Source organism: Rhinolophus sinicus, linkage group LG09, assembly GCF_036562045.2.
Source record: "Rhinolophus sinicus isolate RSC01 linkage group LG09, ASM3656204v1, whole genome shotgun sequence".
Classification (NCBI taxonomy): Eukaryota; Metazoa; Chordata; class Mammalia; order Chiroptera; family Rhinolophidae; genus Rhinolophus; species Rhinolophus sinicus.
The window spans coordinates 116162718-116187011 of NC_133758.1; the positions used below are offsets into that span (position 1 = coordinate 116162718).

The window sequence follows — 24294 nt, forward strand, 5'->3', positions numbered from 1 at the left end:
CTGGTGAACCCCTCCCCCCCAGCCAGCCGCTCTTTGTGGCCTGGACTCCATCTGCCCCAGGCAGAGGGCCTGTGAGGGGAGCACCGAGGGAACCGTGCCAGCTGCGGCATGGGAGCTGGGAGCCTGGCTGATGGGGAGCCCTCACTGCTGCAGGCGGCACACGCTGACCTGCCTGCTCTGTCCCCGTCCTTGGGTCAGACGTCAGTCCCCTGCCCCCCCCCCCCCCATGGCCAGGTGTGTGGTGCACCTGGCTAGAGCTCCCCCACCTTCTGTGGGCTTGGGGCCAGCCCTTGTCCTCGGGCCACCACGCCCAGGCCCTCTGAGGTGACTGCAGCCCGCTTGTCCCAGGGAAAGGCTTTCGGAGGTGTTTTGCAGTGATTGACTGTCCCCAGGAAGGAAGTCTGCAGGGGCTGAGAAAGGGGTTGAGGGTTTTCTTCCATGGCACCGAGTCTGCAGCCTCCCACGTGTGACATGAGGCCCTGGAAGGCAGTGGTTACGTGCTACCGTACTGGAAATAGCAGTAACTACTGGAGGGGAAAATCGAGTGCTTATTTTTTAATACCCGTCATCTAGACAAAGCCATCCCATGACGAGGAGGCATAACAGTCCAGACAGAGGTCAGGCATCAGATCGGCACAGCACTGAAATTACCTGAGTGCATTTTACCTGCAAGAGGGCCCCTCATTAAGAGACCCACACAGCAGCACCACCCCCACAGAAGAAGTCTCTGCTGGGAGCCACGGTGGCCGGAGTGGCCCCGGCTCTGAGTTTGGGGCCCAGGGTTCTGGAGCCAGGTCCCTCCCGGGTTCCACATGGCCTAGGTCTCCAGCCTTCTCCTTTCTCAGCTGGTGTGAGGTCTGCAGTCTCCTAGCCCTGATGGAAAAGTTTCTGTCAGAAAACCAGGGGCCTGTTGCAGTTTCATTTGTCAGGTCATCAAAAGTGCCTGTGAGCTTTTCGGGAGGTCTCCCCTTCCTCTGTGGTGGATGCCAGGCCACAGGGTACCTCCCTTCTGAAAACCAGGCACCCCAGCAGCTCAGGGCCACACGGCTGCTGCCCCACCGTTATTTATTCTGCTAGTGCATTTACAGCAGGTTTGTCTGCAATATTTACTTTCCCTAGAGGATGAGGGAACACTGCTGTAAAAAAAGCAAGTTTTGTCCCATTTGGAGACTCATCTGTACAGAAAGAATGAAAAACTGTGTGTGGTTGCCTGGGCCTCGCCCATTTCTGTGGACAGGCTTTTCCACCAGCTCACGCTTTGTTTCCTTGAAATGGGATCAAGAACATTCCCCACCGGCCCCTCCTGGGTGCCCAGGAGTGTGGGGAGTGTGGTGGCCTGTCCCCCTGGGTCTCAGGAGTAGGTGGGAGCCAGGGTGACCCTCCGAGTGCAGACGTGGCCTGCATGCAGGTGCAGCAGTGTCCCCTTTGTGACTTTGGGCTGAGACATTGTTTTCTGATCTATACAATAGATGTTAAAAGTAAATGCAGAGCTTCCTTAGTTACCTTTGGGAGATGCTGGGGAAAGTGCTCATCCTGAAAACTGGTGAAGAAGGAGAAGCAATGAGGCGTTTCACCTTCTTTTCTTGTACTATAGTACCTCCGTTTTATGTAATGGGGAGTTCCAGCTGACAGATGTTGAGAAAGTGATAGTTAGGATATGCCGTGTTTCAGATGGCTGATAACGAAAGGGCTGGCTCGAGGCTGTGACCCTCTGTAACCTCCATGGGGGGGTCATGGGGCCTCCCCGGAAGCACAGGCCACCCGCCGGCCGAGCCCGTTGCAGAAATCGACCAGAATGACACCAAGACCAGACCCAGCCACCGCTTACAGGAAGTGCAGGCCCTGAGTGAGCTCAAATAATTTCGAGGGTCAGCACATCCCAGAATGTGGAAATTCTACTGGTCATTTGAAAAAAGAACGCTGGTCGTTTGAAAATAAACTGCAAGAGGAGCAGGAAAAGCCTGCACGGTTCAGGCACTGGAGACATGTCCGCCTTTACTTGGATTCTGATGCAGATAAGTGGACTGTAAAAGCACCACACCAGCCAGAACAGACAGGCGCACGTCTGCAGTTGTCTTCCATTACTCAGTGGCTCGGGGCTGGCCTGTGAGTGGGCGTTCCAGACACTGACATCTGGAAAGACGTGTCTGCCTGATGAAGTGTTTCGCTGGAAACCTGCTGAGTTCATCAGCACATGACAGCGCTGATACCTTGTTTTCTAAAACAGCAACATTTGCTCCATGGAGCCCGTTTTCAAAGTCCTTCTGCTTAGAGGGCTGTTTCACACTGGCCAAGCGCATTCTTACTCTTCCTTGGGGAAATCACCCCCCTCCCCAGACGGATTAATTTGACTGATTGCTCGTGGGTAGAAATTGGGCCAAGTCGCATACACACATTCTGAGTCAGTGTAACAAAGAGCTTCGAAGAACTAGGAGCTGAAAAAGATTGGACATAAATGAGGTACTGAGCTGCCTGTCCTTGGGGCGATTCAAGTAGAGGCTGACAATGTCACGGCAGTGGTCTTTTCTGAAGGTGGCTGGGAGATGGGGGACTGAGTGAAAGTGACAGTGAGGGATGTTTTAACGAGACTAGCGTCGTGCATCGTGGCACAGTTTTTAGCACAAACCAAGCAGTGGACAAATAGTTGAGGTCAGTGGTTCTCAGTGTGGTCTGGGACCAGCAGTGTCCGTGTAAACCTGAGAACTCGGACACAGATTCCCTGGCCCCATCCCAGACTGTTGACTCAGAAATCCCGGGCGCCCCAGGTCTCCCTTCCCATAGCCTTGTAGGTGCCTGTGATGCAGGCTGAAGTGTGCACACCTGTTGTAGCAGTTGTCTTCCTGGGTGGGGCCCTGTCCTGGGGGCGTAGGGACGACTGAGGATGCTGCAGCCGCCCGGGTTTGGGGTGCCTCCCTCAGACCCCGGCCTCTGGGCCCATCCTCATTTCCTGGTGCTTCTCTCGTCTGCCTCCTGCACAGACAACCGTGTGCTCCTCTTGTCCACGCTCTAGAATGTGAGCTAGTCCTTCTGTCTTTGTCTCGGAAACCCTCCATGCTTCTCCGTGCAGGGCGTGGGCAAATCGGGGGACTCTCAGGAGGAAGTGGAGCTCTGGGGAGGGTGCATGTCCTTAGAAGGAAGTGTCGTTTGTGGCCCGGGCCTCAGTCTGCCAAGGCTCAGCTCCCGTCCGGGCATGAAGAACCTAACCACAGCCTCGAACGCTTCATGTTATCGGGACAGATTTGTGGGGGACGTTAGAAATGGGATGTTTTCTTCAGTGAGTCAAAGATGGAATGATCCTCAGGATTATATAGGTTACGTCACAGCCGAGCCACAGTTTGTGGGCTTTGCATTTGCAGATTCGCTGACTTGCTGTGATGTGTTTAATCCCCACACTGGCACTCACTGTGCTTTCCCGGTCAGTCACAGACTGCGCAGGACGGCGGAAAACGTGAGCTGCTCGCCACTCAGGCCACCAGATGAGGTCAAGCAGGCGACTGTGCCTTCTTGTTTCAGCCCCGACAGTGAACAAGTGTCCACTGTTCAAGTTATTTAGTGCTGCATTTTCTGCATTTTTGTGCTTTTTCCTGGTGATCTCGTGGGTGAAAATGGCCCCAGCTATAGAGCTGAGGTGCTGTGTGGTGCTCGTAAGTGTGACAAGGCTGTCCTGTGTTCACGGTGACGTTTTAGAGCACGGTGACGGCGTGACTGTGGTGGTGAATCCATGGCCGGTGACTAGGTGTTGACTGGATAACAGTCGGGTTGGTTGACTGTTGATTAGGAATTGATTAGGGATTGGTTGGCTGTTGATTAGGAATTGATTAGGGATTGGTTGGCTGTTGATTAGGGTCAGCTGACCACCCAAGAACTTTTTCCCTGACCTGCCTGTCGGAGAGGACAGACCCCAGCCCACTTTCCCGTTGCCTCCCTGTGACTCTGGTGGCGACTCAGCTTTAGACCCTAGAAGCAGGGAGCAGGAGGGGCCAGGCCTGGAGGGGTTGTGCTGGAGCGCTGACGGACAGACAGACGGACGTCCAGGCTTTTGGCCCCGAGGGAAGTCGGGACATTGACGTGGAGGTTCACCCTGCTGGAGTAGGAGCTCGGACCCTGAGTCCCAGGCCTGCCGCTCACCGGCCGTGTGGCTTTGCGGTGTCACCTCACTTTGCCAGGCCTGGTCCTCAGCTCCCTTTTGGCAAAGTGGGGATGGTTAGGGTCCCAGCTGGTGGTGCGGCTGTAAGAATCCCAAGAGGGTTCAGGGACACTGAGCGCTGCTCAGGGCTGAAGTGACAGGAGCATGTTGCTCTAAGCATCACTGTTCTCCCTGTGGTGACAACACTGATAAGGACTGTGGCTTGCGTGTCACTTGCCATTTATTTGCTTTCCCATTCAGTCAAGCCTGTCCCTTAAAATGATCAGAGTCAGTAGGGGGTTGGTGAGCTGGGACATCAGTTAACTTGTGGAATCCTGACATGTTCTTGTAACGTTAAACTTGAGCATTTAATTGTGTCTGAAAACAGACAGCAGTCACTGTCTACCTATGAGCTCCGATCAGCCCTGCCTTTGAGTTCAGTCCGGGGGCAGGGGTTCCCCGTGCCATTTTGCACAATGTACACATGATGAGTCCTCCAAAATTCTCTGTCTGGGCTTCCTCGAACTGTTAGGAAAGCTGCCGGCGGCTTGTGGGACAATCCGACTGCATCAGCCCTGATTTGCCCACGTCTGACACTCCTGTCCAGAGCTCTGGCGACCGAGCCCTCCTGCAGCTCTCAAGTGGGTGGGTGTCTCTGTCCACGGCAACGACAGAGCTCTTTGTTTTTAGCTTGCACGTCGTTGGTTTGCACAGAATTTCGTTTAACTCTGACAGTAGCCAGTGCATCTGGTGTAGACAGGTTTGGGGTCTTGGGGGCCCCCAGGTTCATGGAGGAGGCGGCAGAGGATTGTGGAGCGTGGCCGCCGGCCCCGGCCTCCAGTGAGTGGGGCTCGGCCGTGGGCCTGTCTCCCAGAACGGGTGGAAATGGCCAGCTGATCAGTGACCGGGCAGCGTCACAGAGACCACGTTTGTTTGGTGAGAAGCAAGGCAAGATGGAGCTGAGCCCGTCAGCAGGCGGCCAGGGCTGGGCCTCACTGTGGCCGTCGCAGCCGCTCCCACAACAGGCACCGTCCTCCGTCCGTTCTGCATGTGTCTGTCTTTTCTTGAATGCCATCCCTTGCCAGGCAGCATTGCATTAGTTCCACACTCACGGTCCTCTCCTTCCCGCCTCTCTCATTGCAAGTTTCCCAAATGTGGGGAATCTGCTGTTCGTTCTTTTGCTTCCGACACCCACAGTGGGTCTGCATACACAGTAAGTGCTGGGAAAAACAACTGCTAACTTTAATCGTGCAATAAATCAGCTTTCCCGCGGACGCACCTGTAGTGTCGGGTGTAATCTGTGGATTACCCGATATTCAGGTTTGTACCGAAGGCCTCCTGTTCAGCGATGCTGGATCAGCTGCAGTGGAGCTGGACCCAGCCTGATGAGGAGCTGCACAGAGGCCGGCTAGCGGCTGCTTCTCCTCCCCCTCTGACGTGTCGTAGTTTCCATCAGATCTTTCTGATTATGTCACCCATTTCCACCTCAGGGTGGTTCTCCCCGGACTTTTTGTTAAACAACTTCTCATATGGGGCTCCTGGTGCCGCTCTGAGCCGGGCCTTTTTCATTCCACACCTGTGTGTGCCCCCTCCCCCACACTGTGTCCGAGCCGCACACAGTCAGCCCTTACTTCCTGGAGAGAGAGCGAGCAGGGCAACTGGTGGGGCTGGTGGGGGGGTGGGCGAGCACCTCTGACGACAAACACCTATCCCCTGAGGCCTCTGGAGCGCAGGTTCTGGGGGCCGGGAGGGGTGTGGTTTCTCCTGTTATGGGCTTCGCATCCTAGGAACACAGCCCATCATTGGTCCAGCACTGACCCGGGGGGGGGGGGGGTGCGCGCAGAGATGCTCTGAGGCCCATCCTGTCCTCCCTGCCCCTGGTCTTTGGGACACTGGTTTCATGCCCACCCCCACACCTCAAATCCCTCTTTAACTCTGCTAAGGCAATTCCTTCTTGAGAAAGGGGATCAAATATTCTCGAACGCAGAGGCTCGAGTGAGCTCCTTATCTTGGGACCTTTGCTCCAGTCTGGTGCACGGTCCTGGGAATACAGGCTCCGCTTTCCAGGGACGGGCCCCGTGAGGTGCTTGCGACAGGAGCCCTGAAGCAGACTGCACGTGTAGGTGTTTGTCCTCAGCAGCACTGAGGACTGGGCCCAAACAGCATTCAGGTCGAGGGGAAGCCACGGCCGTGCTGGGCAGTGGGTGGTGTGGACACACGGGGCTGTTCTGTGTGAAACACGGGTGTGTGAGAGGGTCAGGGAGGTGCTTTCCTGTGTGGCTACCTGTGCTTGTCTTGGGGTGAGAGAAGGCAGTTGTGGGAGGATGAGTCCCTCTTCTTTTTGTGTGTCTACATGTTCTAAATTTTCTACAATAAAATAACTTGCTTTTATAGTAAGAAAGAAAGCGAGTACTTTTTATTTGTGAAAAGCCCCCGCAGGTTCCCGGAGCTGGCCTCCCACGAGGAGGTGGGACCCTGGTCTGCAGCTGTGAGCGGCTGGAAGGGTGCTGTGCCCCGTGAGGGTCTGACCCCAGCCCGTGTGCCCGAAGGGGGGCAGGCAGACCAGTCGCTCCTGCTGCAGAGGGCGGCTTCTTCGCCAGCCTCCCGCTGGCTACCATCTATCTCCCTGCAGACTGATTTGACTTCACTCTATTTTCCAAACCTTTATTTTATTTTGTTTTATTATTTCCAGATCCAGTTTGTACTGGACACCTGACCGCCCTGAGTGGGGGTGGGCCATGGGGGGAGGTTTGTGCATCCGAGAGGCATTGCTGTTCTAAACCCATGAGGCAGCCCCGGATGAAGCCCCAGAGTGTGGAGGAGGCCTCTGAAAGCTTGATGCTGTCACCACTGTTTGGGTGAAGTGGGAGGCCGTGCTGTGCCGTGAGCCGGTTACTTGAAAGAGACCTGGGTGACTGTCCTGTCTGTCTACACAGCTGTGGGGCCTGTGGGGAGGGACAGCCGGGCCGTGGGCCCAGGACACCGACCTGGGGTGGCTGTGGCTTGCACTGAGTAGACAGGTGACCTTGGACACGGAGGTTAGGTACCTGGGGACTTTCTCTCATCACCTGTGAAGACAGAAGCACGTGTCAGTGAGGATCGTGCATGATTCCGGTGCAGCCTGTCACGTCCCAGACACAGTAGATGGACATCATTTTGGGACGGGACTCGTGTGGGATGGGGTGGGTCCGAGAAGACTCATTTGTGGGTGTTTATCAGGCTTCTTTGTGCCCAGGCCTGTGACATCTCAGAGTCGTTGGATTGGCTCTAACCTGGCAGGATGTCTCGGAGATGAAATTTTCCTTGGTACAGACGTGGGTATTAGCTGGAAAACCAGCAGGATCTTTCGGGGACAGGCTTCTCTGTTTGTTGGCTGCCTGCAGCACGTGGGGGCGCCACTCACAACACCCCGGGTGGATGTCATTCCCCGTTTCGTGGGCAAGGACGTGAGTGACAGGTTTGCCTGCTTGAGCAGGAGCGTCCTGTCTGTGGAACACAGACGGGACTTGAGCCCCGCTTGTCCCCTCTCTCAAATGGCCGTCAGGACGGTGACAGAAGTGTCAGGAGGTGCTGCTCTGGGTGGTGCTTGGGGGAGCAGTAAACCCTGGTCACTGGGTGAATTTGAAGTTCCGTGGACATCAGGCGTGTTTTCAGGTCCTGGCGGCACAAAAGCGTGGTGGTGAGAGGCGTTTCTTGAAAGCGTGGTTTGGGCGGCGCTGAAGCAGTTACTCTAGGCGGGAAAATAGGGGGAAAGGGGGGGGTGGCAGGGCTGTGGAGCTTGGTCGGGGTGACGGGAGCCTGTCCTTGGGGGGCCGTCCCTGTTCAGTGATGCAGGAAACCTGGAGGGACCGTGGTGCTGGGGGGGGATTTATGCCACAGGAATGGCCAAATGCTACAAGTCAGGTTTCTTTTCCTTTTTTTTCTGTTTCTTTCCTGGAGAGCCTCTTGTTAAACATTGACAGCATACCATCAGAATGGCCCTTGGAGACGGCCTGTTTTGAAGGATATACTCACAGGGAGATGTGACTGTCGTTTCCTTAGAAGAAAGGGCAGGGGAAGAGAGAGGAAGTGACTGTATTAAATTGTCCAACATGGCGGAGGCCCTGGGAAGACTGCGTAGGTTTGTGGACGGTCTGTCACCCGAGGACAGATGACAGTCCTGGAGGCGCTCTGACCGGAACTGCCAGGAAGCTGCTCGCTCGTGGGCTCCAGACCTGGGGAGGGGTCAGAGGGGAGCAGGACGGCCGCCGGCCGTGTCCCCTGGGTCATTTTGTGACATGCTTGCCCACTTGCGCCCATAGTGCTGGTTTGTGGACCCCATTTCTGTCTCAGGACCACTTATGTCCTCATCGTGGGGACCAGCTCTGGCTGTCTCTGTCCTTCATTGCCAGGTCTCGCCTGCCCTCCTTGCTGTGTCGATGGCCTCGGAAGTCAGAGCAGAACAAGCGTCACCAGGCCGTGCTGCGTGCCATGCTCCGTGTGCCTTACCTCCGTGCTCTGGGTTGTGTGCAGTCCTCACCCCATCGTGCCCCTGGGGAAACGGAAGCTTCCGGAGGTCACACAGGCAGGCGTGTGGTCAGTGTTTAACAGAGGTCTGCAGGGAGAAAAGCCCCGACCGGTAGCATTTGCCGATTTCCGCAGCTGTCCCCCATCCCGCAGCCTCTGTCTCCGGCCAGCAGGCCGGCGTGGACTTGCTCTGGGAGGGTGCGCTCGCTCCCAGCACCTGGCCGAGGGCCCGGACTGACCGGCAGACCCACTCAGGGTCAGGCCGCTAGTCTGCAGTCAGCCACACTGCACTTGTAAAGTTCAGCAGCTGCGCAGGTGCCCTCTTTCCCTGAGGGGCTGGTGACAGTCACAGGTGCTGGCTCCGAGCTCCCAGTCCCTCCCGTCCTCGTGAGTCCGTGAGGCTCCATTATCAACCTGCTGCACAGCCGTGACTGATGCTCGGAGGGTGAAAAGTCCTGCTCGGGCTCCCAGGCTGCTGATGCGACCCTTGTCCCCATGTCCCCTGCAGGAAGCCCCTACCATCCCTCGGGAGCCAAGACCCCTAAGGCATAGCACCCAGCTGTCGTCAGCCCAGGTCCCCTTCGCAGCTTCTGGTCTGGTGGGGACAGGGCTCTGGTTCTGCTGTCCTTTCCCTCTTCGCTTCACCTCTGGGTGTCAAGTAACCGAATTACATCAGTCTCACACAGGTCAGGAGACCTGTGAAGTCACCGTTGTCCCCAGGACTTGATGCATGTACAGCCACTGTCTCCTTGAACCTGGGAGCCCAGGGAGCACGTGGTTTCAGGAGAGAGCAGCCCTCTGAGTCCCCTCCCTGGGCCCTGCCCTTCTCCCTTGTCGGGCTCCTCATGCTGACCTTGCTTTTGTGTTTGTTTCCTGGTGTGCTGTTAATTAAAAAGGACAGAGGAGGAAAGCAGGCAGATGGTCACCAGGCACCTGTCAGGTTCCGGGGCACAGGCTGAGCACCTGCCCCCAGGAACCCATAGCAGATTTCTCTCCTGGGGGCTTTGGGGGACAGGAGACCGCCGCTGTACCCCATTTCTGTGCCCCAGAGAGGCGGGGCTCGGCCCCTGCTCTGTGCAACCCTTCCTGGTCTGCAGGCTCCTGCCCTATGTACAGGCATGCGTACTGCGCTGTGAGCCGGGCGTGCCACTGCCTGGGGACCTCCCAACTTGGGGCGGGCTGTCCCACCTGCTGGACGGCTCCTGTGGCCACGTCAGGCCAGTGACAGGGAAAGGGTGCTGGACTAAAGGCAGGGAAGGAGCAAGGCGGTCGGAGGGATCCGCTTCTGGAAGGAGCCGCCCTGGCCACGGCCCCCGCCCAGCGCAGTAAGTTCCAGCCCCCGAGGGATCAGCAGCGGCTGTGGGTGACACGTGCGCTTGGCCCTGGGTCTGTCCTGCCGCCCCTGCTCTGTTTGCTCACGTCGTGCTCTGCAGCAAACCCGCAGTAAAAGTTCCCCTGAGCGCCGCAAGGGAGCTGGCCCCGCCTGCTGCGTCCCGGGGGCGGCCACTGCCCGCCAGCCTCTCTGGGGGCATCAGACTTGATGTGAAAGCTGTGGGGACACCTCCTTCCTCTTTGCCTTCATCAGCCCCTCATCCCATATGGTTCAGACCAGCCGACACAGCTCAGGGTTCGGAGGCTTGGGTAACAAATAGCCACAGTCGGAGCAAACCTAGCTTCCAGTTGAGCTTGGGGGCAAAATGGTGTTATTTCCGTTTCCTAACTTTAGCCGGGTGTGTTTTTCTGGCCGTTCATGGGAATCACGCTCACGTTGAGGGCCAAGAAGACAGTTCAAGGGGGTGTGCAGTCGTGGTCGTGAGTTTGCTCCTGGGTTCTCATCTGGAGGGAAAGACGTCTCGTTGGAATCTGACTTTGGAGAAGCACTTCCCTCCTCCAAGTCTTTATTCTCTGGCCGCAGAACGGTGGTGCTGCAGCTTCAGCTGCTTCCTGTGTTTAGGGAGGCTTGTGGGGCACTTGCAGCTCGGGCCCGTCCCTGCCTGGTACCCACATACAATGACTGAATTCATAGCTGATATTTGTTTAGCACAAATTCCTGGCCAGGTGCTGTTCTTAGCCTCGTACACGAGTTTCCTTCTCTAATCCTGCAACACCCCACTTCCCGGTGAGGAAACTGAGTCACAGGGAGGTCGAGTGAATTCCCAGAGTCACACGTCACGGAAAGCGGTGGAGACAGCTTCAGCCCCAGGTCTTAGGATTCCACGGTGCGTGTGTGTGACACCCCACCTGCCCGGTGGTGAGTGAGTGAGTGAATGAACGAATAAATGCCTTCAGGTGTGTCAACTGAGTGTGGCTGGTTGTTGCCTTTGAAAAACGTTTTCCATCTGTTTTCTCTCCACTTGCCTGGGGAAACTAAAAACGTGCAGAGGTGTATCAGCCGGTCTCTCCCTGAGTCCAGCCCAGCCGTGCACTGTGCACCTGCCACCAGGCCACATGCAGCCTTGCTTCCTTGTGAATCTGGCTCCCGTTGCGCAATGTCTCTTTTGTTCCTTTTTACGGAACTGTTCAGAGGCGGATCAGGGTGGCCAGCCGGCTGGGTGCCCCACGCAGCCCCGGTGACTCCGGCAAAGCTGGTGTCCTCACTGCGCTGCCAGACCTTGCCGAGGTTCCTGGCACGGCACCCACGGAAGGTCTTCCTCTCTTTGCTCCTCACCTGAAAGCCGGAGCGGGCAAGAGGAAGGGGACAGCAGGGCCAGGCTTCCATCTCTCCGGCTCAGGCATCCTGCTGCTGCCCTTCCCCCGGTGAGCAGGAGCAAGGGGTGGCCTGGTGACAGTTGCCACCAGCCCCCTGGTGGAGGTCAGTGGTGTGCCCGGGCATAGCACTTCTGCCCGGCTTCAGCCCCCCGTCTGTGGTGGTGGTGGGGGTTCCAGGAGAAAGCATTAGGGAGGGCACGTGGTACTGTAGCCGAGTCCCACCCAGTCGGCGGTCCCCGGGGTGCGGCTGAGCCCACGTGTGGCGCTTACCGACGTGTCTGATGTTGGCGCTTCACCACATGGCTACCCAGTGATCTGTTCTTCCTGAGTAAGCCCCCCACTCCTCACTGATTCCATGTGTTACAGCAACCTGGCCAAGGCCAGACTTACTGCGTTTCATTCTCCTGTTAGATGACAATTCTGTTTAAGCCTCTTGGGTACACTTATTGCTGTTACCCTAAAAATAAAGCTCACTAGGTGTTTGTTACTGAAACATATACGCCGTATCCCGTGCCTCTTAAACAGGCCACCCCGTCCCTCTGAGCGATTCCTGGGCATCCGCAGGTGGTTTATTCCTTCATCCTGCAGACCTGAGTTCTGTGCAGGACGATGCTCAAGTGCTGAGCTGCTGGGGGCAGGCAGGTGTCCTCATGGGGGGACGCACAGCTCAGACAGGAATTCCCAGAGCTAATGATTTCTGCGTCGTGGAGGTAGACGGAATATGCAAGCGGGGAGGGAGATCAGGGCCCTTTGTGCGGAGCTGCTGTCTGAGCTGGGAGGTCTAGGGTCAGTAAGAGCCAACAGGTGAGGCTTGCACAAGTGGGGGGCCCTGTGTGGCCTGTGCAAAGGCCCCGGGGCAGGAGGGAGTGGACTGTGTTGGGGGAACTGAAAGGAGGGCTGAGAGGCAGGGCTGGAGAGTGAAGGTGCGCTGTGGGGCAGGGGCCGGCTCGCCCAGGGCCGCATGGGCCCGGCCAGCCCCCTGCCCGACTGCCTTCTGCCTGCAGGACGCACAGCTGTGCCAGGCCCACTGTGTGTGTGTGTCAGGGGTGGGGGCTCGTTGCTGTTGTGTCTTCTGGATGAAGCAGCCCTCTGTCCCCTGCGGATGTGACACTGCCCACTGAGTGACCTCGTGAGGCACTCCCTCCTCCGTCCTCACTTCCCGTGGCCCACCTCCTGCTCCCGGAGCTCCCTGAGAGTGTCGCTGTCGACACGAGGCATTTTTCACGTGTGAGTCCTGTTCCCTGACAGGCCTCCCTGCTCTGACCCGATGACCTCGCAGAGAAGGCTGCCACCTTCCTAGCCCATTTCATGGACGAGGAGCTGAGGCCCCACAGCTGGCATGCGCAGAGTTCTCACTAGTCAGACTTACAGAGAGGCCGTCCTCTGAAGGGGTGGGGCTGGTGCTGCCAGGAGAGCATCCTGGCTGCACGTCATTCGGTCCCCAACTCGGCAGAGCGCCTGCCTCTCTGAAACGGCGTAGTCGATGTTGGGAAAGTATTTCCTTCAGGGATGCTGGGCCCAGTGTCCCAAGTGCTCTCGAGCTGCCCAGTGGTCTTGGCAAATGGTGCCTGTGGGACAGGGTGCTGTGGGCTGGCCCGTGGTAGGACGGGTCCCTGTAAGGTGACGAGCTGCATCACGGGACGCTGTGGGACAGGGCGTGCTGTGTGGGTGACATGCTGCCTACCCAACAGGACGCTGTGGGACAGGGCGTGCTGTGTGGGTGACATGCTGCCTACCCGACAGGACGCTGTGGAACAGGGTGTGCTGTGTGGGTGACATGCTGCCTACCCGACAGGACGCTGTGGAACAGGGTGTGCTGTGTGGGTGACATGCTGCCTACCCGACAGGACGCTGCAGAATCTCCGCATGAACAGCTGGCCCTCCCTGCCTGCCCTGTGTGGTCTGTAACCCCAGGTGACACAGGGTCTGTGGTCCTGGCCTGGAAAGACGAGGCCCACAGGGTGTGGAGTGGCCGAGCCTGAGTGTGGACCAGACAATCTAAAGAGGCGCCAGGCTCTTTGTCAAAATCTGGGCCAGTTTCTCCTCCCTAAACGATGGCTTGGCCCCATGCCATCCAGCCAGCCTCCCCCACCCCCACCCCATGGGCAGCACTAGGGGTTCTGTCTCTGTTAATAAAAGCATGTTGTGTCGGCAGGTAAACCTCAGGGGCTCACTGTCCTCGCTGGAAAGATGGCCACCTGGGCTTACATCCCATGGCTCCAAAATTGCTGTTGCTGTGTCTGTTGCAAATAAAAAAATAACCCATTAACTAAAGAAATAATTTCAAGCATACATTGAGTCACAAGCACTTCTGGGCAGCTCACCTGGTTCTTTATCTAGGGGAGTGAACACACCCTCTGCTTCTGACCTGGGGACACGTGGACTCCAGGACCAGCCGCCTTCTAAGCGCTGGAGCCACAGCTGTCATTCTGTTCGAAGGCCTCTGCTGACTGGGTCCCATCGGGAGCCAGGACGGCCTGGAGCAGCCAGATCAGCCCTGGGCCGGGCAGCTGGACCGCTCAGCAGAAGTGTGGCCTGCGCTGTGTGGGTCTGTGTTCACCTGCCCAGGTTAACCATCAGCACAGTGCCTGGGCAGCGTCCCTTTCGCTTCTTTTTTTAGCGCCTTTAGAAGTTGCAGGTGGTGATAAGAGCGTGCAAAGTGCTGAGGGGAAGGAGGCTGGGCCGGGCAGAGAGACGGGGTTGCATGGTTCCAGACACCAGGACAGGACACAGGACACCGGCACTGCTGTCTCCTGGGACGCCGGTGTCCGTCCTTCAGGACAGCTGTTGTCCTGAGCCCACAGCACGAGGCCTTCCGAGGAGGTGGGAGAAAAGGGCTTTGCAGCACACATCTAGGGTCCCAGGGCCCAGAATCAGAGATTTTCTTAAACTTCTTGTACCAGCTCGGGATGCAGTCTCGTGAGTTAGGGAGCGTCTTCCATAAACTACGATGGTTTCTCCATCATTCTTGAGCCATGGAACGTGCTGTGATGTATAAGGAGGGCTCTGGCTTTTGGACCCCAAACGTAGGCGTATTCTGTACCCCGAGTAAAGGCACACAGAGGGTGCCTTCCGTCCTGAGCCCTGGAGCGTGCGTGATCAGATGGACCCAGGCCCAGCCCCCCTGCGGCCTGTAGGGGTGAGTGGCAGGAGGGCGAAGGTCGGGGGCCAGGGCTTTCTCTGCAGCCTCTTGGGGGCCCCTGGACTGGGGGGAGGGCCTCCCTTATTCATCCTGAGGACCCTCCCTCCTGTCTCTTCCCCTTCTCTCATGTGTTCTGGCCACACTGGTCCCCTCCATGTTTCCCAGCTGCAGATGGCCCGTCCCAGGCCTCGGCACCTCTGAGCTCCCCCGAGGCAGGCTCCATCCACGTGCACGTAATGCCTCTCCCAGGGCCTCAGCCCACCTCCCTGCCCTCAGTGGGGCGGGCAGGCGGTGTGTGGCGGTTCCAGCCCCAGCACTGGTTAGGTAGTGGGGGTGGAAGGCAGGGCTGGAATGCATACAGGATCTGCTTCAAGGAGCTCGCTCTTTATTGACAAACTTACAGGAATGGATCGTGTCTGATTGTTCCAAATCAGTGCACAGCACTTCAGTCTGACCCTGCAGGTGAAATGGAGAAATGATGGGAGGGCAGGCAGAGGCCGGGCCTGCTCATTATAGCTTTGTGTGTGTATGCGTTTGTTTAATTATCTATATTTATCTACGTACATACCTATGACTCTTTATGTCATCTATCCACGTATCTGTGTACCTGTCTATGTAACTATGTATCTATCGTCTGTCTATTTCCATGTCTATGTATCTCTCTGTCTGTCTATCTATCTATCTATCATCTCTGTGTCTCTCTTACATCCATCCGTGCAAAGAGTGATGGAGCCCAGGACCTTTTGGGGTGAGAGTTGGTTAGGCCCCTCGGTGAAGCTGCTACAGGGGGAGGGCTGTCCCTTTCGGTGCAGCCTCTCTACCCTCCTGGAGGCCAGCCTTTCCCAGGGCCCAGAAGCTGCCCAGGGCTGTGCCCTCTGGATCAGGAAGTGTCACGTGCCCCTGTGCTAATTCTGGGGGGAAATTACAGAGCAAATGTAAAACAGTCCCTGTGGACCTGGAAGCCAGGAGAGCAGAGGGTGTGGAAAGACGAGGCTTTTGGAAGAGGCCCTGCTGGCTCCTCGAAACTCAGCCTCTGTGTGTCACGTCCAGAGAGGTGATGGGGACCCCCCTGTGGGCCACAGTGCACATTCCTGGGGTGCCCGTCGCAGGCAGCTTGGCCTGGTCACAACAGTGCGTGGACATCAGCAGGAGGGCTTGGCTGCAGGACCCCCAACGCTTCCCTGCCTTGGCGTCGGCATGTGCTGCCCTGCTCTTTCACCACCGAGCGTTTACACACCTGGGGGAGCGGAGTGTGCCGCCTGTCGGTAGAAATGCACAGACATGAGACCGGAACCAGCTCCGTCTGTGCTGGGTCGTCGTTGAGGGCGCTGATCTGCAGACAGCTTTGATCACACGTCTCTTGTGGCTCAGACCTACTTGTGTTCAGTTGTAAGTGTAGTGTGATGGAACACAGTGTCACGTTCTTTATAAATTATGTCGTGAGCTTTAATACCTCATGAATTATGTATGTAGTTGCTAACACAGTGTGTGCGTTCTTGTATGATACAGCCATGAAATTGTGAAGGGGGGGAACTGAAAGGCAGTAGACAGCGCCCCCCCCCCCCCCCCACGGGCCGTGGTTCTCAAGCACAGTGGTGGCTGGGCTCACCCGGTCAGCTGAAAAGCCGCAGGGCCAGCCTTCACGGCAAGGTTTTGAGGATGTGTTGTGACCGGTTATCGAGTCCTAAGGGAGATGTGGCCACTAGGAGGGAGGGCGGACTGGGTGGCCTCACCGACATGGTGGTCAGGTGGCCCCAGTGGCAGGGACGTGGCCACGGCGAGGCTGTGGGCCACTCTCAGGCCCTGCATGGTGACTGGTCAGCGCTTGTAGGGGCCAGAAACATTCCTGTCCCCAGTGCTCAGTGTCCACCCTTGGTGGCTCCCTCGCTGCCTGCCGTCCAGGAGGGCCACTGAGTTCGGTGGCAGGAAGGGCCCTTCTGCAGGGTGGGGGGGAGGCCTGGCTGCCACCCCGGGAGCTGAGAGTCCATCTGAGCTGACCCAGGAGGCAGGACGCCCTCTCCCTCCAGTTACAGGATAAACTATGTTCTAAGTGGAAAGGGAAAAATCACACAGAAGAAACAAAATGGAATAGAACATTCCAGAAACAAAGAATGGTCCGATCAGCCTGCAGTCTGGCCAGACCGTTAACCTGCTATGTGCGTATGTGTGTCATACACGCATCACGTGAGGTGGAGCAGCACCGTGGTCGTCGGGACCTGGGGGGTGTCTGCTGTCCCACGTCACGCGTGTCTCCTGCCCACAAGTCCGTCTCCATGTGCACAGCCACTCAGCTTCCTGTGGACACCTCACCTGCACGTGGCTGAGCCCTTGGGCCGCTGTCTTGCACGTACAGGTTTGGCACCTTCTGGTCGTTCCGAGGACACATCCTTATGTTGCTATGTCATGTGCGTCACTTCCGTTACTGCTTTTCCTACAAACTGATGAGCTGACCGCTACAATGTTGAATCAGTCTACATTTCACCAATACTTTAAAAAAGCTCTTTTGTACGTTTCAGTCTTTGCCGTTCTAACAGGCAAACAACCATCTCACGGCTCAGCGTTCGTCCAGCCTGAGCCGTTAAGGCTTTGGAAAGAGCCACCGAGTCTGTGAGCCCCCGGCCTGTGGCTGCAGGGAGGCTAGTCTCGGACGTGGGAGCCCTGGGCTGCACGGCTGCCCCTGGCCCAGGTCTGCCCAGTCTGCAAGCCCATCCTATGCTGGCTGAGCAGGGCTCTGACCGCTGATGGCGCCATCTCAGTCAGTGCCCACACACCTGTGAGAGGACAAGACAAGCTAGAGACAAGTGTCTCGGCCAGTGTGACGCCCCAGGGTGAGCGCCCGACACGGTCTCCGGGGAGGAACGTGTGGTCCAGGTCCTGCCTTGTTTGAGGGTGAGGCCACGACCCTGTGACTTGGAGTTGGCTGAGGCATCGTGGTGCTGAGATTTCAGGGAAACGTCTGTCTTGCTAATCCCCAAATAGTCCTGGTCGTCATTTGCTGTCCCTTCTGTGGGAGCCAAGGTGAGCCCGGAGCCCGAGGGGGTCACCAGGTGCAGTCAGGTGTCAGGTCCAGTCTGAGAAGGGGGCTCTGTCCACCGAGGCAGGCTCAGGGTGTCCTGATGCACACGTCACCCAGTGTCACCCGCCTGGGGGTGTGTGCTGGCCCGCGCTGGTCCACACAGCAGGGTCTGGGGAGGAAGGGCGTTTGGGGGAGCTGTGGGGCCATCCCGTCCCCCTGCCCCTGCCGTCCTGATAGCTCCCTGAACCTCTCTGAGCCTCAGTTTCCCCACGGACATATTTCCCACCTGGGATGCTGGGGGCATCTCCTGAAATAACGTATATACAGCCTTAGTGTATCACACGCACACACGTGTGCACACACAGAAGGCTATGCAAACTCTGACGGAATGAGAACCTGCAGCTTTTCTTCCTGTTGGGTTGGCTTTGGAAACAGGAGTAGATAATAGACCTCTCTCAGCGTTGTAATTGGTTTTTCAAGTAGATCTAACAGTACCGATGGCAACAGCTGCCCGTGTTGGTAGAGCACCTGCTGCATGAGGCACAAGCCTGGGGGTTGTCTCCCTGCCCCACATGGAGCCTGTCCACTCTTGGTTCATGGGATTGTGCCACCTGGACTCCGCAGTCCGAGGGCTGGGCACCCTCCCGGTGATAAGATGAGCTAACAGCTATAGAGTGTGACTGTCCATTTATGATCAAACCACGGAACAGCTGTCGGTCTCCATCCTCTGGAGTTTGTGACGTGGGGACTGGCAGGGCGGGTGACTGCAGAGTGACACGTGTCTTGTCATTTGCAGGCTCCGGGAGGCGCCTCAGCGTCCGCTTCTCTCTGCTGTGACAGATCATCCAGGTGAGTGTCCCCGGCCTTGGGTCAGACCTCAGAGGAGGCTTGGGCGTGGTGCAGTTTATTCTGCCGTAATCTTCATTTCTTTTCTGATTTAAAAAATAAATGTCCAAAGGCGCTGCATGCACATCGTGTTACCTCTCTGTTTCTGGGTGAGACGTCCTGGCATGAGAAGCTCCATCCGGAAACGTGCGATTGGCTCTCAGTAAATAATTACAGAGCCGGGGCCTGGTCGTGGGGGGTGTGGCTTGGGGAGGTCCCACGCTGGAGCCTCTCGGGGGAACGAGCTCTGTCTGTGCCTCCGAGGAACGGCACAGCCCACGGCACGTGGATGGTCCGTGATTGCTCTAGAGGCACATTGTGTATTTTTAGATCAGTATTCACAGAATTTTGACTTGATTTTTAAAAGGAATCACCACTCTTACGCATCCATGTCTGGTGCGTGAGGTGGAGGAAAAAGTACCTGACACCTGTGCCTTGTGCCGCACGCCCTGGGCTACCCCAGGTGCAGTCTGGGCAGAGCCCGCACACAGTGTGTCTCCCAGTCACCAGCCGGCCCTCCCCCAAGGGGAAGTGCCCTTCAGTTTGCAGCCGCTGGGGTCTGTCTCAGGTCCTCCCCTCTGCAGGTTCAGCGGCCTCCTCCCTGGGACACGGGCCCCCACTGCCCCCGATGCTGCCTGAGACGGCCTTGCAGGCCCCTCCCAGCCTTAGCTTCTGCTCCCACCACCCCGCCCCGGGCACTTCTCAGCTGCCCAGAGCTGACCTGACACCAGAGCAAGGCCCTGGTGTCCGAGCCATGCTCCCTCTGCAGGTCCTCGGGCCACACACCTGTCTCCTGGTTATTCGTTGCTCGTGGCTTGTAGTCCCCAGTTGTGACCGTTAAGGGCGTTTAGATGGTGCCATCCTGTGGTGACAGCACACTTAGGATGAGGGGACGGTAAAAACCCAGTACGCATCCCCAGGTTCCTGAGGCCCGTGTGTGGCCGCCCTGCAGACACGCCGCTCTCTCCTAGGCCGGCGCTGCGCGGCCCCAGCATGGAGGACGGCCGCGAGCTGGAGCTCACCTACATCACCGAGCGGATCATCGCCGTGTCGTTCCCCGCAGGCTGCTCGGAGGACTCCTACCTGCACAGCCTGCAGGAAGTGACACGCATGCTGAGATCCAAGCATGGGGACAACTACCTGGTGAGCAAACGGCTGGGGGCAGGGTGGACGCTGAGTTGCTGAGACGGGAAGGGTGCGCCAGCATCTTGGGGACCCGTGAGCTGCGGGGGGGGGGGGGGGGGCGGAGGTCGGTTCCTGGTTCTGAGGAGCAGCTGCTGGGGGAGTGTTTGTCCCTCCTGCCGTCCCCTCAGTGCTGTGGAGGGTCCCATGTCCACAGTCCCCAGCTGCCAGCCGCTGCCCCGTGTGCACTGAGGGGACACCAGGGGGAGGGATGGCTGTCCCAGCACCCAGCACAGGCTCAGTGGGGCAGTCCTTCCTCCTGAAGTGACCAGGAGGACGAGGGCGGGTGTCTGGAAGCCAGGACATGTGGTTGGAGCCACACGTGCACCTGGAGCCCAGGTTAGAGGGGGAGGGTCCCCAGTGTCTCCCGGTTCTGTCTCGACGTGCCTCCCCCGCCCACCACATAGCGTGGCCCTGCTGCTCTGTCCCAGGTGCCATTACTCCTGAGTGAAATCTACCCACAGCCTCTGCCCCACCCGGGAGGCCTTTTTATCTGCCGTGATTGTCATCCCTGAGGCCCCTCAGATCACAGAGTAGCTGGGACAGGGCCCCAGAGGGAGGGCAGCCGGGAGTGGACCCTCTGACTCGGAACAGTTAGTGCTCCCCTGGCTCCTGGTCCCCAAAGACCTGCTGCTGTCTCCCGATGCCCGTCCTCAGCACCGCCTGGCTCCAGGCAGGGAGAGCCGAGTGCAGGTCCCTGGGACCGTCACGCCCGCCTCAGCCTCTCCGGGATGTTTTCCTTCCTCTCGGAGACCGTAGGCCTCCTCCTGGCACATGCCCAGATGGAGGGCAGGACGCCCCCTCCGCCTCAGGAAGGCCCATGGCCTGGGCGACAGGGATGGGATCTGGGAGTCCCTCCCTTCACCTCGGGTGGGGCCTCGCTGGGTCAGAGCACCCCTGCCAAATGGCTGGGGTGGGGTCCCTGCCTTTGTGGGGACCAGGACCTCTTTGAGAACTCTGAGGGAAGACACTGTGGGTGCCTGTAAGAGCCAAGTTGAGAGCCCGGTGAGCCCATCTCTCCCCACATACGTCCCGGTGGTGTCCTGACAGCTGGACGTGGACACAGAACAGCTCTGGGACCCACAGACCATGGCCCAGGCCGTCCAGTGGGACACGCTTTGTCAGGCCGTGTCATTCTAATGGGGCCCATGTCCCAGGGTCCGGGAGGCAGTCTGTTCCACGGAGCAAACAGCGAGCGTCCAGGCCGTGCCTAAGGCAGCCCCCACCCAGCAGACAGGCCCCCCGCTTCCAGGACCAGCCCTCCTCTCGGCTCTCCTGGACATTCTGGATGTCCACTCTCAGAAGTGACACAGACGGAAACGCATTTCCCAGGCCCCGTGTTGTTCCAACATTGTCCTCTGCTGGACACGTGGTCAGCTTCCCCCAACAGCCCTGCCTCTCCGTGAGGGCACACCCGGTTCCCGCTGGTCCCGAATGCTGGCGTCCGCTCCTCGCAGGCCTGGCCTCATGCCGCAGCAGGGCCGCCCTCCTCAGGCTGTGTCCTCTTCCTCCCGAGGCCAGTCCCATGGGATTCTGCGGGCTATCCTTGTAGTACACTGGCTTTATTTTGTTTCTTTTGTGTTCTGTGACAATGACATATGTGTACATTTCAATCTTTTATATTTGGTAAAGGTAAACTGCATGTAAAAGTGAAATTGTGTTTTTTCCTTGGATTCCCCAGGACAGTGATTTGTCCAATAGCTTCTTATCTTTTCTTCGTAGGTATTAAACCTTTCAGAAAAGAGATACGACCTCACAAAGCTGAACCCAAAGGTATGGCCCTTTGTCCTTTGTATCCTGAGTGTGTAAAATGTCAGTGAGGCTTACCCTGCTGTGCAAAATTGTTTCAAGTGTTTGTGGGACTTGACTTGATAAGGATTATTAGGAACCGTTTGTATCCATGGGCTACTTTTTTCAATTAAAATTTTTTAAAATTTGAGATAATTATACACACAGAAGAAATTACAGAAACAACACGGAGAGATCCCATGTGGCTCTGGTCCTGTCGCCACCACCAGCAGCACGATACATCAGTGCCCGTAGAATGTGAAAGCCAGGGCTTTGACGTTGGTACAATCCACAGACTGCGTTCAGCCCCCACTGGGTTTACAGGCAGCATGTGTGTGTGCACGTGTGGTTGTGTGTGCACACATGAGTGTGTGCACGTGTGTGTGCACATGTGTGGGCATGTGTGTACACGTGTGTGTTCATGTGCTTGTGCATGCATGTGCACGTGTGTGCACATGTGAGTGTGCACATAGGAGTATGTGTGCGTGAGAGCACGTGTGAGTGTGTGCGTGCACGAGTGTGCACGTGGGTGTGTGCGTGGGTGTGCACGTGTGTGCATGTATGAGTGTGCCCACGTGAGTGTGTGCAGGCGTATGTTGTGCACGTGTGAGTGTGTGTTTCTCTGCTGTCTCATCCTGTGCAGACCTGTGTCATCCCCCTGCCATTCACACAGGACGTTGCTACCGCAAGGGTGTCCCTTCTGCCACCTCTGTGCAGTCACACTCCCCCACCCCCGCTCCATCCACACTTCTTTTAACAGCAAAGATTTAAGGGGAAACGTTTAAGATGAAGTGTCAGTTATGGTATATATGATATATGTGTTTCATACGTTGGGATATTTTGCGGCCATTAGAATAACAAAGATAGGGAGATGGTGAATTGGCAGGCTGGGTGCGAGGTGACAAAGGCGGAGCATGGGGCTTATGCCTCACCATCTCCACTCTGTCACATTTGTGTAGAGGTCTAAGGGATTCCCCGAAATGTCAGAGCTGTCACTTCTGAGCAGTTGTGTGGCTTCCTGCTTCCTGGCCGTTTTCTGGATTTTTCCATCAGTTTGCACTATTTCTATTGCTTCCATGATAAGGCAGAGCTCTGCCTCCCCTCCCCCACTGAAGGAAGGAACAGGAAAGGAGGGACCCAGGGCCCAGCTGCAGGTTCCCAAGGCGGTGGCTCTGGTGCCAGAGTGCTGCAGAGGCCTTTCCTGCCTTGGGGCACATTTGTCCCCTCTTGGGGAGTACCTGTGTCCCCAGCAGGTGCCTTGGGCTTCCGTCTGAGATGTTATCCCCGGGGTCCTGGGACTGGCTCACTGCAGTCTCCCAAGCTCGATTGTAGTCGAGCGGAGGAATCTGAGCAGCGGCTCGGCCAAGAACTCCCATCTCAGATCCTGCCGGCCCCCCTGCCCCCCAGCCTTGCACCATTAGCGGCTCCTGGGAGCCCTTTCTAGAATCATCATTCCAGCTTGGAAGAGCAGATAAGACCCAGGAACCGATGTCTCATGGGGCAACTTAATCCCTTGCTTTTTCTTTCCTGGTCGCAGTTCCCACTGAGGGTTTGAAAAGCAGCACATGGCTGGTTCTGTGCCCTTGAGTGGAAAATGCTGGTAAAACAAACAGCATGGACGTGGCCTCCAAGGGCCCAGAGGCGGGAGCTGAGGCTGCTCTGTCGTTGCAGATTCTGGACGTGGGCTGGCCCGAGCTGCACGCGCCACCCCTGGACAAGGTGTGCACCATCTGCAAGGCGCAGGAGTCCTGGCTGCACAGCGACCCCCAGCACGTGGTCGTCATCCACTGCAGGGTGAGCGTCCTTCCCGGCACTGCCAGGGCCCAGCGGCTTGCGGGGTGGGGGTCAGGGCTCCGTACTTGTCCTGGGCAGAGCCATTCCCCCTGCTGCACGAGATGGCCTTCAGAGTTTTCAGGACAGAGGCTCCTGACATGCTGCTGGGCATTTTGAAACTCATGAAGGCCACCGTGGGAGTGAAACATTTCACTGTGTGCATTTCTGTTTCTCAAGGAAAGCCCCCTTTCAAGAGAAGGGCACCGTTAGGGTACGTGGCGTCGGGCTTCGTGCCGCCCGAGTGGTCAGTGACTGCGGGCACTTCCCAGGGCGCTGGGGTCTGTTCCCACACAGCGGATGTAAGAGTTGGCTGCCCATGGTTCAGGCGGCCAACTCAGGCCATGTGGTGACCACTCGCCCCCGAGGACAAACCCACGGGGCGCTCAGATGACGTTAACTTCTCTGCTTTCTCACCTTTGCCCACACCTGACTTGAATACGTTCTCCCGCCGACAGCCAGGCACTCCTTTCTCTTACCAGATTGTTTCCGCTAACCGGGGCTTTTCAGTGACATTAGGAGCTTCTCTCCAAATTTGTGTTTTGGTGCAAACTTAGAAAAACAGACAGAGAGGCTCTTTTAAAAAAAATATTCTCAATTAAAACAAATTCATATTTTCCATGAGGCTTGGACGGACGGTTTTGACATCGTGCAGATAATACTGATGGTCGTCGTTGCCTGAGGTCCTGTCATAGCCTTTCTGAGCAGCGTTCCCTACCCGGGCTCTCAATCCCACCCACATTCCCACCATTCCCCTATGTTTTCTTCTAGGAGTTTTATGGTTTCAGGTCTTACATTCAAGCCTTTGGTCCATTTTGGGTTAATTTGTTTGCATGGTGTAAGATGGTGTCTGCTTTTATTCTTTAACGTGTATCTATCCAATTTTCCCAACACCATTTATTGAAAAACCTGTTCTTTCTCCATTATGTGTTCTTGGCTCCTATGTCATAAATTAATTGACCATATATGTGTGGGTTTAATTCTGGACTCTCTATTTTCTTCCATTGATCTATGTGTCTGTTTTTATGCCAGTGCCATGTTGTCTTAATGACTGTAGCTCTGTAATATAGTTTAAAATCAGGGAGCATATTGCCTTCAACTTTATTCTTT

At 57.0% G+C, this 24294-nt stretch overlaps 1 protein-coding gene and 1 long non-coding RNA gene across 7 annotated transcripts in view; one reads left to right on the plus strand and one right to left on the minus strand.

Annotated features, from left to right (window-relative positions):
• Positions 1–24294, plus strand: part of TNS3 (tensin 3) — a 167257-nt gene that overhangs the window by 63219 nt on the left and 79744 nt on the right. For 4 of the 5 annotated variants that reach the window (XM_019731607.2, XM_019731611.2, XM_019731606.2 and 1 more), the window contains 4 exons: positions 18296–18348; positions 19356–19527; positions 21289–21339; positions 23026–23148. In XM_019731607.2, coding sequence (XP_019587166.2) covers positions 18296–18348; positions 19356–19527; positions 21289–21339; positions 23026–23148 — 399 coding nt within the window. Of the gene's footprint in view, positions 1–9827; positions 9958–18295; positions 18349–19355; positions 19528–21288; positions 21340–23025; positions 23149–24294 lie in introns of those variants that run through there. The other variant, XM_019731610.2, reaches the window with a different exon arrangement.
• LOC141573229 (uncharacterized) lies at positions 7058–8746 on the minus strand. 2 transcript variants are annotated; one of them, XR_012498940.1, is made up of 3 exons: positions 8615–8746; positions 7399–8340; positions 7058–7194 (listed from the first exon to the last, which is right to left on the minus strand). It is a non-coding gene; the product is annotated as an uncharacterized LOC141573229 (long non-coding RNA). The 2 variants fall into 2 exon arrangements; XR_012498941.1 differs by lacking the exon at positions 8615–8746 and having other exon boundaries at positions 7399–7783; positions 8141–8395.